Below are 17,772 nucleotides of genomic sequence, written 5' to 3'. Positions count from 1 at the left end.
AACCTTGGCCGAATAGCATAATATGATGCAACATGTTTTGAAAGCAATAGATTTACCAGTTCTGCGAGAGCATTGTGTAAAATTTATTGAAAATCCACTGACATTGTTTTTCAGAGGCTCTTAATGTTGACCTATCGTGGCTACTTTTGGAATGTTATTCTTTTCAAGTTTTTATTGCAAGATAGCTAGGTAATGCGCGTTTATTGGGTTAAGGCGCAAGGAAATCATCCAAGATCTACCATACTAAGATCTACCATCGGCTAAGATATAACGGTCCCACAAAGCTGCTGATCCCGGAGTCAGAGAGCTCAAAAAACAAAGCTTGGCAATTTTTTCCAAATTCAAAACATAACTATCGACCATATACATCTACGTTTCATTGGTCACTATTGGTAATAGCTTAATGTTTTCGCAAAACTGTGGAGTGATAGCTCTTGAAACATTCGCGGAAATGCTCTTCTCCACTTATAAGGAATAATTCTTTTTTTTTCAATATCCGCCCGCGTCTCATAAAACAAACGTTCATCACTTTCTTCCTGGACATTTCCGCACCTCACAAATACTTTTCGATGCAGTCAAAGAAATTGTCGGGACCCCTAAATGTATTTTATATGAACCCACCCTTTCCCCTAAAGTTTAGACTATGAAGAGTTAAATAGGTGCAATATGCTTTCCTGGTGACAAAGCTCTAAAAAAAGAACAAATTTCCCAACAGTCGTTCGGTGCCTCAGCGCATATTTCCCACAGACGGGACAACCACAGCGTTTTCTGAACTTGTGAAAAGAAAATTATCTACGTAAGCTTTAAATTAGAAATGCTCACATTTGTCCACCTACATCAAGCTTCAGCCGATATTGTTCTTGAAAGTCTAGCGAAGGTAAGGCTTCTCGGGCAAAGAAGGTGGTGTGGGTGCGACAAGCACATCTGGAACGAAGCTTATTCTAGCAGCACAAAAAGAAGTCTACCAATAACTTTTCATTTTCATATGATGTTTGCAAGAAACAAAAATGTGGCTAGTGCCGTTACAACGCAAAGCGCGTCGTCGTTGCCAAAGGTGCTAACTGCTTTTGACTGGGCTTCGCTCAGTAAAACGCAACGACGTAAATGGGTGGATTTGTGTGTACTCACAAGCGCATATGGTTTATCATTTTTCTACTGACCATGTTTCACTGGCGAACCAGTGTCACAAAATAATTCCTAGGCGCAGCATGCGCCTTCGATGCATCCGATATTTCTCGAATGCAGTCGTCGACCCTAAAGCGAACCAGTGTTGTCTATAATCAGTTTATGTGCGCGACGCAAATACTGCTGTACATCCTACAACGTACACAAGGACCAGTGGTAAGGCTGAACTGCATGATGACTAATGTACAAATTGCCGACACACCTGACACGCAGATAAGATTTATACTATCATGCTCGCCGCTTCCCTTGCTCTGTGACTACGCATTATTTTTCTGGGCCGACGTTCGCCCCAATATAGAGCTAACTCTTCGCTTTGGCAGTTTTCTTTTTCTTCGACGACGCGAGAACGTGGTAGCATTATTATCGAGTAAAACATAATAAATTTTTCAAATGAACAGTTTGCATCTTCTGGGAACCATACAAGTGCTGGCCCTGTGGATAGGGCTGCGGGAAGGGCTTTGCCCCGGAAGCGGTGTGCACTATTACATACCATATTACACGTGCTCATTGGTGAGAGAGCCAGACGATTTCTGAATGAGAGGCCGTTTAAGCGAAACCGCCAACTCTACATGCAGGACCTGTCATTTTCCGCCAGAGAAAAAGATATATTTGAGAGTTGTCGCAATCGCTTATGACATAGATTCACTCCGCTTGGGCAAAATTGAAAGCGAACGCATTCTGACACAAACACGCGCACACAAACACACAAACCGGGCGATCAACCACGAATAGGGCCGCAAATGAGGGTCAAGGGCATCAAAAGAAAAGGTTAGATGAAAAATGAATAGCCAGATCTTGTGCTAATAACCCTTTTCAACGGGGTCCACAATACATAACACGCCGAGGAGCACCTAGTTCTCAGACACTAAAATAAAAATAAACAATATCGTAAATAACTACAAAGACGGTATCTCATCTCCGCCAATGAAATACATAGAGGCTGATGCACGAGAAACAACTTCTGACCCGTCGTCGTGGTGTAGCGGCTCTGCCATTCGTTGCGCTGCTACGCCTCAGGGCACGGGATCGCATCCCGGCCGCGGCGGCCTCATTTCCATGTCGGCGAAATGCAAAACACCCGGGGGCATTGGGTGCACGATAAAGAACCCAGAGGAAGATTATTTCGGAGTTGCCCCATTATGGCGCACCTCATAATCGCATCATGCTTTGGCACTTAAAATTTTGAAAGTTTTCCAAGAACATCCTAGTGCTTTCTTTTCTTTAAAAAATGCGTGGTTACAACTCGAGCGTCAACTGCGAAAATTCGTAATTAAACACGGTATTCCTGCGATCCTTGCTTTTAAGATTGACGCAAAATAAATACAATGGTGCATCATTTCTACTGATGACGGTACTGTATTGTTTTGAGCACTCAAGACATTTAAATGGCTCGATTAAGCAAGCATTGATTTCTATATTATATGTTTTACAGTACGTAGCTACAGGTTGTATTTTCGAGGCGAGAGCATGTTTAAAAATTAAATAGGGGGTTTTACGTGCCAAAACCACTTCCTGATTATGAGGCACGCCGTAGTGGAAGACTCCGGAAATTTCGACCTCCTGGGGTTCTTTAACGTTCACCTAAATCTAAGCACACGGGTGTTTTCGCATTTCGCCCCCATCGAAATGCGGCCGCCGTGGCCGGGATTCAATCCCGCGACCTCGTGCTCAGCAGCCTAACACCATAGCCACTGAGCAACCACGGCGGGTGAGAGCATGTTTGTTGAATAGCGAAAGAGCATGTGTTGTGGCTAAGTTTATTCTTTCTATATTCTAGTCTCTCTCTTACAACGATTATTGGATAGTATTAGCTGAGAAACTAGAAACATTCCAGCAATGAATACTATGAAATTAACGTGATACCGGTAGCGGTCGAAAATATATTAATAATAGCTCCAACAAATAATTATCTTAAGAGGACTATTGTTTCCAATCCGCTTTCATCGAGCTTATAAAGATTATGGAAATCAAAATTTCACATCATGCTGAGGTCTCTAAGTCATTTCGTGTAAATATTGAAGCGTTTTCGAGTTTTAAGGAAGCTTTAGAAGATATAGATGCAAGAAATGTACTCTATATTTTAAAGGAATGTTTCAAGTATTTCAGTTATCAATTGCTATTCATGTATACAAGTACCATTGACTCTGGTATTTTTTTTTTCACCATTTCTATAATTCTAATGCCTTCCAGCGTGGCCGTAAAATAAACCACTAAATGTGTGTTGTATCATATAAGGTACGGGCCAGGATTGGCGCATGAAATTGCACCCAAGAGTTTCCGAATAAGGGTCACGTTTGTTCAGGCATATCTGACTTAAAAAAATACATTGTTGATTTTGTCAACAAAATTAAAGACTCACGCAGTGAGGTATTACGACTTATGGGATACCGACATGCATTAGATATTGATAATCTAATCATATTATTACTTTGGCGTCTAGGTTCTGTACTTGTATGTTTTCTGAAAATCAAGCCAGAAACAACGCAGAATTTCGTCGCCTTGCAGGTTCGGAAAAGACGATGACTGGCTAGAACCTGCTAATCTGTCAACTGGATATTTCGTAGCACACAACAATAGTGAAGGCCTCCACGACAGCGTACTTCGAGGGTCCCTGAAGCAGCCGATGCAGCAGTTTGACAGGTAACTATTTCTTCCATGGGCAACAGACTTAAAATTTTAAGTGAATGGACTATTTCTTAGATGTACGGTTAGAAAGCTTGTCAGAGAGCGCAAATGGCATGCTTGACGCAGCGCGAGCATAACGATAATGCCTAGTCAACCAAGAACGTGTGGCGACACACTTATGGGACCCCGTTTAGCTTCGAAGTGCTGTGGCGGCATCCTATGTACGTAAGGCCCGCCCGTACACTTTTTCTTTTTTGAGGCCTACAGAGACGCGAGATGCGCAACTAGTTTGGCTACAAAAGCGATAAAACCGAGCGGACACACGCTCCTCCCCCATCGGCTCCACAGCGAATCTGGGACAGCGTTCCGCTCCTCCCGCTTCTGGCGCGAGCGTTGAGCGCACAAACACTGGTGTTCCTGCTGAGCTGATAGACAGACACAGTGACTCCAGTGAACGGCGCCGTAAACTTCCGATTGCGAGAACCCCCGCTGGCGTCTCTCCGGTCTCGTTTCGTGCACCTTCGAGATGCGATTGCTGCAAAGACTCAGGCGGCGTTCCCAATCACGCCGTTGTTGAGCTCGTATCTTAAGAGGGCTGTTTCTGTGTCAGCCCCCGACTGCACTTCAGCATCATCGGCCGAGGTATGACGCAACGCTAGACGTGGCGGTAGCTTTGCGTGCAAACTGACTCGTTGGTTTGCGCGGCATATCCTGCTGCAATCGCCTGTGATCGGCAGCGAAGGCGCCAACATGGTTTTGTAACAAAAACAACCTAATAGGATTAATGTGGTCAAACCATTTTATCTTTCATTGACATTTTATTTTGCTTAGGTCACTCGAACGATCTGCGCACAATGGTCAACCTTAAGATGAAGAAGCGGAATGTTCTGTTTGCGCCAGCGCTTCCTTCCAGCCTGTCGTTGTTCCTTGCGGGTTTAATCACACTTTGGTGAAGTTCTCGTACTGTGTCCTAATGGTTCATTTGTGGTGTTCCAAAATTTACTGTGCGAATTTCGCAAGTTGACTGCTGCTGGCACCCCACTTACTTCAGTGAAAATGTGCTATTTGAACTGTAAAACGAACCAGAGGAAAGTTTTCTTTACGCCTGCCTTCCGTCGTTGCAGACCGTCGTTGTTCCTTCCAGATTTATTCACACTTTTGTACCGTTGTGGTATTGAGTCCTAATTCTTTAGGTTTGGTGTTTGAAAATTTGCTGTCTAAAGGTCCAAAGCTGACGCAAGCCCATTTACTTCCCCGAAAATCGGCTATTTTAGCTTTTCTTGCTCATTTCCGGAGTAGTGCTTTACCATTCGCAACCAGTTTGTTCCTATTACGAGAAGAGGATTTGATGGCCATCGTTGGTTATATATTTATTGTTTCACTAAACGTACAGCATATTGAGGCGTGAGTACCAGAAGCTAACCTGCGCCATCTGTGGACGGATAAAGCAAGATAAACATTTGTTGCAGTATAAGTAATACGGCGCGATCCCCCTCTTACGCCCTCCTTACGCTTCTTAACCAGTGCCTCTTGAAAATTTGGAGGACGCTTTAGCTTCGCGTTTAGCAGTGGAGCGCGATAGCATTCAAAGGTACTTGACCGCTTCAGAGATCCGTGAATCCGTGGAGGATGGCGTTGCAATGAACCGCGCGTTGCGCACCGCTCCTGAGATAGACCTCAAACGGCAGCTGGAAGAGGCGGAGTCTGACATTTCGCTTAATGAAATTATGTTTTCTCGTGTACTCAAACTAGAATCCGACTCCATCATGTCTGTAGGTTGTAAGTCGTACTTTACGGATTGACTTACGCATTTATTTTGAGAAATTTAAGTAGTTCAGTAAGGCCTCTGAGCCACGCGGAGGGCCTGCGTGGATCGCGACGCCCGGTTCGGGATGACTTTTCTCAGACGGACATGGCCGTCGGTGCCAACCCCGACACCAACGACATATATTTTGCGACACGGGCCCTTAACGTTGTTACGTTAAAAAGTTTCTTTGACATATAATTACCTGATCATTCGCAGACATTAGGGCCATAGTTTTTTTTTGTGCTCAGTTGAATTAAGAGACCCGTCACGGTATACGTATTCCTTTTTACAGTACGCTGAAATAATAACTTGGAGTTGTATTTTTTCATTTACCTAACTGCATTTTCCTTTTCGCAGGTATGGTGACCACAGTGTCACACGAAACCTGTTCCGCCAGCCGTACCTTGACTACGGTTCCGACCTTTTCGCCACCGACATTCAGAGGGGCCGGGACCATGGCCTCCGTCCCTACGTTGACTACCTGCAACACTGCCGGAACATTACCGTGACGACTTTCGAAAACTTAACAGATTTGATGGCGGAATCGAACGTCACGGAGATTTTTAAGGGTCTCTATGGGTACGTACACAGCTGATGATAACGTTCCCTATGGTTTTCTCACAGCGTCAGTTGTCGCTATGCTGAGCCCCTAACGAGGAAACCCCGTGAAACATGTTGCGAGCAAATTCAGATGTCGCGTCATTTCGTCATGTTCTGTTATATAATAGCAATATTTTTATCCATCGTCTCATTACCTTGGAAAGTCATATGAGAGCTAACTTCTCGTATAAAGAAAGGCTTACAAGGCGCGCAATAGTGAGTCACCCACCACACAGTTAAAGGCCAACTGCAGCAAAATTTAGAACCACGTAAAAAGCGCAGTTTCAGATAGTATGGATAAAAAGTAACCTCCGTGCAAAATTTTACTTTTCTTATGCTGGTTGATACGTCACAAAAGTCTAGGAAAAGTAGGCGTTCTTGGTACAAAAACGGAATAAAAATACACCGCCATTGCCCACTGCCGGCAGTGACGCACTGCTCAAAACGTCTGATTCGGTGGGGCCTCCGAGATTGGACACCGCCCGAGGTTGCCCGCGGTGCGCTGAAAAATCTGAGGCGTCGTACTACGGCATTCGTCGGGGCCGCTCACCACCAGATGCGCGCCTGGTCTGCTTAAGTGCTATTTCAAAGTTCATAGTAGGAAAATTAGGCAAATAATAGCCCTGTTGCTTTGTCAAGATTGCCTCACTACTATATACTGCTCATTTATTAGCTGCTTAGTCAAAGTAACATTTCCAAGAGCTGACCTTCAACGCATACATCACGTCAAAAAAGGCGGGCGGGTAAGTCTGTCAGAGACGAAGACGAAACATTTTGTAAATCTTGCGCTATGGATTTTCCAGCTTGATCAACGATCAATATTCAATACTCCTTTGCTAGAGGCACGTTTATTATAGCCTCATTTGTTCGCTGTCCAGAAATGTCATGGTACAAAGAGTCACCATCTGTAATAAAACTTAAGCAGCTAGGTTCGTAATTGTCTCGTTCATAAAAGTACTGCGGCAGCAATAAATGCGAACTCCATACACCCGTCGATGTCAATAAATCTGTGCACCCTAAGTCGCAAACAGCATGAACATATGAACTAACAGAACAACTAGCACGAAAACATTAGCATACAATACAGGTACGTGGATCTCTGTCGAAGCAAATAATCAGTGTTTTTTGTAGTCACAATATTTGGCTACACAATAAAAAATCTATTGGGGAACAATCATTCAGAGGTGGCCGGTTACTCGAAATCTTACGTTAAGCGGACACCAACGAAAAACAAAATCAATTGACAATGACCAAATTTTTTGCCAGTCGTTCCAATCGTTTATTTTGCAATCTTAAGTTGATTATTGGAAGAAAGAAAATCGAGATCAAATCTTCAATTCTGAATTCTTTACTCAAACGCAAGCGCGCTCCGCAAGTGCGACGTCATGGAACATGAAGTATTTCGTTTTCTTTTGCATTGAGGTCGTTTCTGGCATAGTCAGGCTTCGTTCAATATCGCGACGCGAAAAATGGGAAGACCAATGCGAGCGGAAATTCTTCCTTGCGTTCGTCGAAAATGGTCACATGTTTCGCCAGTGCCATTGCCGATTTCGTCAGATCTACCTACTGTGCGCAGTGCAGCATATTCATTCATTAATCAATCTGCCATCAAAGGCAGCAATTTTGCGGCTCTTCGTCATCTTCTCCCTTCTTAATATCTAACCATGGAAGAGGAAGAAGAGAGTTTAAATACTTTCAGCCAGTTGTTTTCTCGAAATGAACAAGGAACAACTGAAGAACCGGACGCCCAGGAATCTGTGGTCGCCAGTTCGCCCGGCTCTACTAATAAAGCTTGAGAAGTTAAGACACGCCAGCCTTCTTCCAATATACAGCTACTGGCTAACATTCATCAAAATATCGCTCTTCGAAAACGTGTCCTTGTAGAGGCTGTAAGTTTTATTGCACAGCACACGATAATGTTTGACTGCGCCAATAAGCATCACTGCGGACACTTTGACATGCATCTTCAATTTACGACTGGGTGCTTACCTGCTAGTCCGGATTTGGGTGACGTGAACTGACTTATGCTTTAGCCATGGCGAAAAAATCGGCTCGAAACCGATATGCGTCGGCGCCTGGTTTCCCGCCCGCTCGCTCAGGCCCTGCCGCGGAGCAGATTCGTTTGAGTTTTGATCACTTCCGCATCCTTCGAGGCCAAGTGCGAACGTCGCGAAAAGGTCCTTGAAACTTGACAAATTCTTTGTTGTTTTATAAGATGTAGTAATCTTTATCGACAAAATATTGACTACGCGCGAGCAGACGACAACAGCATTCGTGACGTCATGGCTACCTTTTCAGAACCCTTCGAAAAGCTTCGCTTTAATTTGACTCTTCCTGTAACTCTTTCCTTTGGGGCTACCGTACTGGGTTACAGGAACAGTAACGTTTGTGAAGCCCTCTGCATATTTGTGCGCGAGACAGAGAATTGCATGTCAGAATTCTTCTAAATACTTATTATGCTCACAAGATTTACAAAATATCTAGATGTTTGGTTTTTCATACCTGTAACAGTAGACACTTGAAATTCCATTTGCAAGATGCTTATTCAAAAGAACTGCGAACAGTTCCTTCGCAACCCGATTCATGGCCGACCCCCCTGAGTCGGTTGCGCCACTTCACTGGGGAACAAGAACAAGCTTAGCTGCCGTTGCGGCTGTTGTGTTTCTGGCTGTCGCTCGACGCCTCGAATATGCCTCGTCACACTGTTTAGTATTTGTACCATTCTCGCTGCCTCAAAAGAACTGTCTCAGACGTTTATTAGCGTTTTATTATTTTTTTCACAGAAACATCACTGACATTGACTTATTTTCCGGTGGCCTTTCCGAAAAGCCAATTGAAGGAGCACAGGTTGGCGAAACGTTCGCCTGCATCATCGCTCAGGTGTTTTACGGGCTCAAATTCGGTGATAGATTTTACTACGAACATGGCAACCAGTCGGGCTCTTTTAAAGAAGGTAAGTTTGGATACTTTTGGATTAAAAAGAAACAGTGTACTCTAACGGCTCGTGTATGAAAGCGGCACTAAGTTAAAACAATGAAGTGTACATAACGATTGGTATTATGGCAAACAAAAAATTTACGACTAGAAAGTTCTGCTCAAGGCATTTTATGCACTTTGGCTGCAAAGAAATTTAGAGTAACCACCCAAGAGTTTTGCCGTACTACTGCTATTCCGGTTCCCTTTGGGCAGGTACTTTGTGAAGGTACGCTATTGCGTAAGATACTCTGCATAGGTAGATAATTTTGGAACAGAAAACTTTATTAGAGTGGAGAGGAGGACGCGTTGAAAAGCCCGTGAGGGAGGTGCGAAACACATGACCTTGATGCGTGCACCTGGGACAAAGATAACACGGGTGACTATAATTTAGAAATGTTCACTCACACAGGTGTGCCGAATACATTAGAATAAAAAATTCAGTTCCTATAGGATCACGACCAATTTAGCCTGGAGTGCCTACGGCAATTGCCTTTCAATTGTTTGTCTTTCTAGTGGTGATGAGGCAAGCATACGGTGGTTTTTATGCAAAGGTACAAATGTGATATATCGGTAAGAAAATCACAAATGAAGTTTAGTATAATGACGGTGGTCTTAGTCACAATGTCATCCGATGAAAGTTTTGTGCGGTTAAATTCCGCAAAATATCTTGACAGATGATATGATCACAAGAATAGCTACTCAAACCAAATGATGTTCTTTAAATTATTACCGAAGCTTTCATGCCATGCTGGGTTTTGCAAACATTGTACCTTTTATTTGAATACATTTCCGCCAGTGGAAGGATGCATGTTGAATTTCATTGCCGCAACTATTTTTTGTTATTTTATGCGTCAATTCAGTAGTGAATATGTGCTTGTTTTACGACATGTCATAGAGGCGCTAGAAGTTAATAGAACGTAGGATATCGGAGAAAGCTGAATTTCATACATAATGGTGCCTGTGAGGTTCTCTGCAGCGTTCTCTACTGGTACTGCTGAAAGGACTATTATGAAAGGCTTCATTGAGACACTTCTTCTTATGTATACGTACTGTTCACCATAGCAAAAATGGTTAGGCCATGCTAGAAACACCAACTGCAAAAATCTGTTTCTTCAAATTGCATGCCCATAGTTTATCCGCGGAAGGAAGGCGGTAGGAAAACTGTATTTTTTATGTGGTAAATACATACATCCCAATAGGAAACACGTATATACTACCTAACATCACTTTTTGTTTCCTAGATGCGTTATTGCATAGTAATATACTCCAGTGCACTAAAGGAAAATGTGTTGCCGCTAGAAAACAAGCGAGGTTCCTACTAATAAAAAAGTACATAAGGTATGACATATGACGTATATTGGTCATAAGTCACCGAGGTTTGTAGGAAAGTCGCATACTACTCTAGAATGGAAGAAATCTTCAGCTTGTAAGAGATAATTTATTAAGAAGGTGCCATGCACTTTAGAGTGGTGCTTTCGATCATGTCATATCGACGTTACTGGGTCATTATCTATGCGTGTTGGCAACAGTGAGGAAATTCAGACCATGTTTGAACCAGAGTGGGAGCTAGTTATGTGTCTATACTGCGAAGTTGGTATACTATATTGGACAAGTTAGAAAGAACGAAATAAGCAGTGGCTAAGACGTAATATGTTTGACAGGGAACCTTCGTGTCCAGCGTCTTAATCGTCGCGTACATTGTAGATTTCTTTCCTGTCTCTCATCGTAATACTTGCAGAAGTAAGGAATTAGTCTTCACTATTGATTAGAATGAAATCAATGAAACATCAAAGGATTTGTTCCACGATTGCCAGCAACAAACGTTTAGAAGCATCATCTTACAGGGCACCGAAAAATTTGTTGGGACACCCTAAGTTAGCGCTGTACAATTGCTGGCATTTTCACTGCATGCAAAGCGCTTAACCTCTTGGTGTTGCATTTTCTCTGTTTTTATGTATGTACAACGCGAATAGGCCAACTGCAGTCGATTCGGAACGTCACATTGGCCTCAGTCTTCTGCAACAACATTAAAGATTTGAAGTGTATTCAACGTAATGTCTTCCTTCGCCAGGACAGCAAGTGAGTAACCAAAGCTCTGTAATAGTCTTGCCTGTTCATTTCCGTTAGGTTCGCCTCAACGTTTAAGCCGAATTATGACACAGTGAATTACCAACATGCCTAGTTTTAAACAATAATGAGAGTGTAAGGGTTTAATAAAAGTCAGATATGCGGTCGCACGAGACCAGCCCAGATTTCACGTAATGTGCACATTCAAGTGCACATTAGCACTAGTTCACATAGTTTTACAGGACGCTCGTTGGCTATCGCACCGGGGTATGTTGATGTCGCTTCGCACCGAAGTAGCGTGTTACACAAATTGGCGGCCGATCCCGTTAATATCGGCGTGGAACGACGCATTCTAATGATGTTTCTTAAACATAAGACCTAAATCTGACTTCATATTAAGCTGAAATTCAAACTCACCATGATTATGATGAGGAGACGGCAAGCCGTCCAAGAATAGTTGAGTGGCGCAAAGCATTTCGAAATGGCCAAACGGTAATGCAAAACCATCCCGAACGAGAAGGTTCGTCCGTAGTGAAACCCAAGGAGGCTACTTTTGTGGATGAACGCAGGATCATGTATATTGTCTTCCTTCCCTCTGTTAGACCAGCAACGGCCAGAGCCACCGTGAAATTCTTTAATGTGCACACTGTACACTCAGAAAGAAACGCTCAATCTTGATTACTACAGGTGTTCTCGTCATCCAAGGCAATGTTCGTCAATTTACAGTGCAAGCGCACAAACGAAAGTGGGCGTTACAGCCACATCCGCCATAATGTCTCGACTTCGCTCCCAGTGACTATTATATGTTCGGAGCTTTCAAATAACACACGGACAGGCGTAAATTTCCACCTGGATTATGAGGTCAGCAGGCTGTTTATTCACAGCAGCGACGCAAGGAGAATTCTTCCTATGCTCCTGGCCTCTATGCGCTGCCTAAAATCTGCGACAAGTCTGTTGATTTCAAGGTGGGTTAGCTCGATCATTGAAACCGTTTTCACGCATCTAAAATTTGTTTCGTAATCCTGGTAAATTAAAAGCCCGGTTTGACTCGAGTGCCTTTCGTATTTTTCTCTCCAAGCTCGACATTTATATATATATATAAGAGCCGCGAAATTTCATGGCGCGTAAATTATTAGAGCAATATAAAACGTAAGTGTCTAACAGTTGCTCCAGGCATTTCTATTTTATTTCCCCAATCCGCCCTCCATGATTGGTAAAACGCTTGTGGGGCCACCCCCACTTCGCTTATCTGTCACGCGTCGTCAAAGAAACAACGAAAACTCCTTATCTGACATGGCGTGTACACGTGCATGATTAGACCGAAGAAAAGAAATATAATAATTTCTCATTCTGCGCCTCTTCACAATTAGCCCTCCGCTATTGGTAAAGAGTCTTCGGTCTGCGCCCAGTTCGCCTTTCTGATGCTTGACGTAACAAAACCACCAAAACTTACCTCGTCAAGCTCACTTGTGCGCATTGAAGAAGCATCATTATGCCAAGAAAACGTAATTCTTTTGCGAAATAGCCATAAACTGTCCCGTTCTGAAATAAATAAAAGGTTGCCGTACGCCGATCGCTGTGGCATTGCCTACTCGAAGTTGCCGGGAAGAATACATTTTTTGCGTATAAAAATTATTCTAAACCAGTATAGCCTTGTCGAGCCATTTCGACGCATAGGCGACGTCACTTCGAACGCTTTTCTTCGCTGAGGAACATTTTGGCGGCATTCTCGGCCATTCTCGGCCGCAATTTCCTACCATCCGCCCAAAGTAAGCAGTGAGATTCCCAGGAATCAGCGAAGCCGGCACCACCCTCCTCAAGTGGCTATCTACTTTCACTCCGCTCTACCAGCTCCGCCAATACCCTCTCGTCTTCTACGTGCTCCTCTCCTCTTGTCAGTCAACTGGATAAGAAAAAAGCCTGTAAAGTAGGCAATGCTTTTCGCTTTGAAAGATAACAAAGCTGACATCCTATAAACGAGGATAGCGTTTGATTGGCCTGCTCAAACAGTGCTACGGGTCACCGCCAAATACTTGCGTCAGTAGTCACGTGTATTTCACGTCAGGTGATTGAAATAAAAGCAGATTGGAATGATATTACATTCCAGGGCCCCTACTTCGCTGCTAATGAGCTCATTTCCATTGCTAACAAGAACGTTAGCACTGCGTGACTATAGATATGTTAATCGCTCCAGAAGCCCAGTGTGAATAGATATTTTACAAATGTTTCGTTTTTGCTATTGTTTTCGACAGCCGTAGCACGGTGTTTTGTTTTCCACGCGATGGTGCCACTAGATTCGCCGGCCACTTCCTTACTAATGTTTCTTTTCGTTGACCCTCTCCCTGGACGCCAAGAAACAACGTAAAGTATAGCTAACGTTACTTTAGTTGATCACTCTCTTCATGGTTTATATAAAGAAAGGGGACAAGTCAATAAACAGGAAGTGATCTATTTGTGGACAATATCTGCATTGACTAAACACGTTAAGGACAATAGAAATGTCTTCCGCACGCATGTTATGGAGTCCATCTCCTCCGTTAGCACAATGTATTCTATTCCTTTAAATTTATTGTCCTCGTCCCGCCGTGGAATCCTATGTCCCCACCCGCAGCCTTTCACCTCCCTTGGAACTAATATTGGTATTTAATATCCAGAAATTTAACTGCGCCATGCATTACATTCCATGTAATGCATGCATGCAATCCACATAATTAAATTGGAAACGCAACTGCTTGACTCGATCTCTATGTTGTGCCGCTGACTCAATTTTACGACTTCGGAGTTGACAACTATGATGGCCAAGAACTCCGTCTGCATATAAACTGACTAGTTCAAAAATGTTTATGCTACGTTTACACAGCAAGAGAGATTAACAATACATTAACGCTGCCACAAGTACAAACACTTATTGTAATGTCATTAAGCTTTGTGCCACATTTAAAGGTATGCCTATTGTACTCAAAATTTTCCCCGCTCTCTCGGTTACAAAATATGTTCCTTAACAATATCAAACATACCATGCTTTGTTGTTAGTCACACATCCAGCTGAAGAAAGAAAGTTGTCATGGCGTTTTTCTTGTCAAAAACATTATTATTTTTGTTAGAAGACCTGCATGAGCGAACTTCACTCTGTTTTGCCAGTCGCCTGTTCCATATCGAATACACGAACATTCTGATAGGGATGGTCCTAGAACCACAGTCTTAAATCCATCAATCGGTAAATATTTGTTAAGCTTCGCGCTCCTAATCTGCCAATATTTTATTTGCAGCAACACCGACCTGGTAGCGTGCACAGAAATACCAGACGTAAACTTGACCTTGTGGGAAGATTCGGCCAGTAAAGAGAACGCAAGATAACTATAGAAAATAACCTGCGCTATCTGCCTCATAAGTGACTGTCTTCAAAGTTTGCGTACTGTAAGCGTATTCCTCCTCACTAAACGGCTTAGCGAACCTATTTCAAAGAAATCTAACTTCATTGCGAATAAATCATATCCCTAAGAATCATGGATGTCGTATTTGGTTCAATAAAGATATTGTAATTGCTATAGGAATGCTTATGGAAAGCTTCGTTTAAAGCTGGCGGAGCCTCATAAAATGCGCGGAAATACAAGAGTGTGCTGATTGTAAAACTGTCTGCTATTTTCGTGTTCTTAAGTGTGCAGCAAGTTGATCTATATTTAAGGAACAAGGCACATTTATTTACGATACACCTTTTGGCGTGAGTTACTAGACGTACGATATCATAAGCGATAAAGTTCTACTTCGTCAACAGTGGCATAATTGTTGCGCTATGTTACAGCTTGAATCAGCAAATATGAATTTAAAGCGAACTTATATGAAGGGAGAAAACTTTGCACGTTCGTCATCACGTCGTCCCAACATATAAACAGCGGCCCAAACACCTTCATGAAATCACTCGATTTAAGCAACGTTATGGGTCACAAAAAAAAAAAAAAAGAAACGAAACTGAAATTAGGGCCTTCGAGATTTCGCGGCGTGCGCGACCATCTTGGAGGCTGATCCGTTTCGCCGATTCCGCTATATGCGCTGAGAACCAAAGTCGGCCGCAGGCGCCCATGTTAGCGCCCGCTCTTTACGTTTGCTATGTTGCTCTATGGCTGAAGCTTGTCTAATCTGATTGCATGCATGCGGGCCGCGAATGGTGTAGAACTTTGTGGAAGGCACGTGGGTCCCAGCGATTACTCTGGAACATCCGAAGACTGATGTATAAAAGCCAACACGTTTGACCCGCTGATCAGATTTCGACGATCGCCGACAGTGTTCGCCACGGTTGCCGTTCTTTGAGAGCAGCCTGTTTTTGTGGTTGCAGGATCGCCCATTAAAAGTCAGTTTAGTCTTGAATGGTACTGCTACTGTGTTCTTTATGGTCACTACGCCTGACAATATCTCCTATTATTAAGTCCTCACCTGATTAGCTGGACTCACTATTAACACTTCTAAGAGGTTAAATCAGTTCTGTATTTTGATTTTTGCTATCACTACCTTTCTATATAGGTGAGCTACTCCCCGCCACATATGTGTTTCCTCCCCATGTGCAGCTTAACCTTAAACCCTCATTGCATGTCTCTGCTACCCTTTCCCACTTCTACCTCGCCTAACTAGCATGGCTACGAGGGTGCCTTGAAGTCAGCGCCACCTGCCGCCATTCAGGGTGGTGGCGCCCTTGCACCAAACCCGCGTCGCACCTCCGCCATGTTGCGTAGGAGCCATTGAAGGAGCTGTATAGATGCGCGTGCATTAGTCAGCGCTTCACTGTCGTGTATCCAGGTGATTGCAATTTACACGCTGCTGTGAACGTGTTTGCTGAATTGGCGCTTCGATCTCGCGACGTGAGCTAAAGATTTCGCTACAGTTTTATTGTTAAAACTATCCGCCGTGCCCGTTTCTTACGCAACTTTGTGCGCCAGCGCCACGCAAGAAGCAATACCTATGTCCTGGATTTACCCACGACCCAAAACGCCGGAAAAACCCAAAACCCGCGACCCAAAACGCCTTGTTCATTTAAGCCATGATGCTTAAATTTGGTTCTTGCTGTGAAATTGTCTGCAAGAAACTTTCTGGTTCACTAGGTGTTTGTCCCTGTCATCTACTAACCGCTATGAAAAGCCTCCTCAGACCCAATGTGTCAGTTCCGACAGTTGCATGTACTGGGCATCAAAAGATTAGAAAAATGTTCCAGGGCAGTTTGCCTTGTTCCCGCTTAGTATTTAAACTTGCACTGTTTGTACCAGCCGGGTGTAACCACGGGATATGGAATATAGAAGTAAAACCGCCAGAGTGGGAAAATTCGACTGATTGAATTTCATATTTATAAAAAGCACACAACTTGAGCCCTGCTCTGTCAATGCTTTCAAGTTCATGCGCATGGCATTCTGTGGTTTCAGGAAGGAGAACGTGTTGGTGGACTGCCTTGAACTACATTTCCGTTTCGAGGCTGTCTTCTGGTTTAACTCATGCGATAGCTATATATATTGGCCATAATTATTGTCTTTTGTTGGCGCTTCTATTACTTATGTTGCTGTGCTCATCTATGGGCCCTTGAATAGCAAAAACGCTGGAAAGACTACATTATTCTACAGGCGAGAAATATGCACAATTAGATCGCATGGGCTTATAGTTTAGGCAAGATGACCAATGATGCTGTTCCTTTATCATTAATGGGTGTAGTGAAGGACTTGGTAATAATATTTACCATCACGTTTTTAACATGCACCTAAATATAATTACACGTACGTTTTTGCATTTTTGCTCCTTTGAATTTCCTCAGCCACGGCCGTGATTGGAACCGCCAACTTGATCTCGTTTTTAGTAAAAAAGCCCTATGAAACTACCAACCGGCATTTTGCCTCTGTGTGAGTGAAGCCTCTTCATACACGTGTTTCTTCAAGCGTGTCGAAGAGCACAACCACTTCTTCTTCTCAGACTTACATCCTTGAGCGTATGTGTGAAATAAAAAAAATTTCAGTGCCCTTCCACTCTGTGAAGAAGGATGACCAGCAAAACTGTGTATGTGGGCCCCTAATGGTGTACCGCACCTCTGCCGCGGGTCCGCTCGGCATTTCGCTATCTTCAGCATCGGTCCACGTATCGGGAGTGCTTAACGCCTTCTTAACCTGCGCCGTGGGTCGACCCGGGATTGAAACATCTTCGGGATCGGCCCACGTATAGGGAGCTTTTGCTTACAAGACCAATACGAACATTTCCTCGGACGGCAGAGGTACACAGCTTATCTGTAATATGCAAATTGAATGAAGATCATCGTCAGCAATGCTCAAAGAAGAAATTTGTCGCGCCTAGCGCAGTGAACAAGAAAGATCTTGGTGATAGAGGCCGCAGAAATTGACTGACGAAAATGTGGCGAAGCGATTCCGATTGCATCAACAAAGAAGACAACTCATGGCTTTGAAACGTGCCAACGAATCTGTCAAATAGGGACAGACGCGATTGGAGAATGACCAATTGCACAAGTGTGCCAAGTGCGCTGTCGA

The 17,772-nt window shown here is 43.5% G+C and overlaps 1 protein-coding gene across 2 annotated transcripts in view; it reads left to right on the top strand.

The window, feature by feature from the left end:
* LOC126534337 (salivary peroxidase/catechol oxidase-like) overlaps positions 1–14,767 on the top strand; it is a 55,043-nt gene extending 40,276 nt beyond the window's left edge. Inside the window, exons 9-13 of one of the 2 annotated variants that reach the window (XM_055072813.2) lie at positions 3,691–3,825; positions 5,975–6,196; positions 9,001–9,170; positions 11,167–11,272; positions 14,530–14,767. In XM_055072813.2, coding sequence (XP_054928788.1) covers positions 3,691–3,825; positions 5,975–6,196; positions 9,001–9,170; positions 11,167–11,272; positions 14,530–14,617 — 721 coding nt within the window. In that variant the 3' untranslated portion in view covers positions 14,618–14,767. The remainder of the gene's footprint in view (positions 1–3,690; positions 3,826–5,974; positions 6,197–9,000; positions 9,171–11,166; positions 11,273–14,529) is intronic. The other variant, XM_055072814.2, reaches the window with a different exon arrangement.
* Positions 14,768–17,772: the final 3,005 nt, after the last annotated feature.

This window comes from Dermacentor andersoni, chromosome 7, assembly GCF_023375885.2.
Source record: "Dermacentor andersoni chromosome 7, qqDerAnde1_hic_scaffold, whole genome shotgun sequence".
NCBI lineage: Eukaryota > Metazoa > Arthropoda > Arachnida > Ixodida > Ixodidae > Dermacentor > Dermacentor andersoni.
The sequence above is the reverse complement of the archived record's forward strand: the minus strand, read 5'-3'. Positions and strand labels throughout refer to the sequence as shown.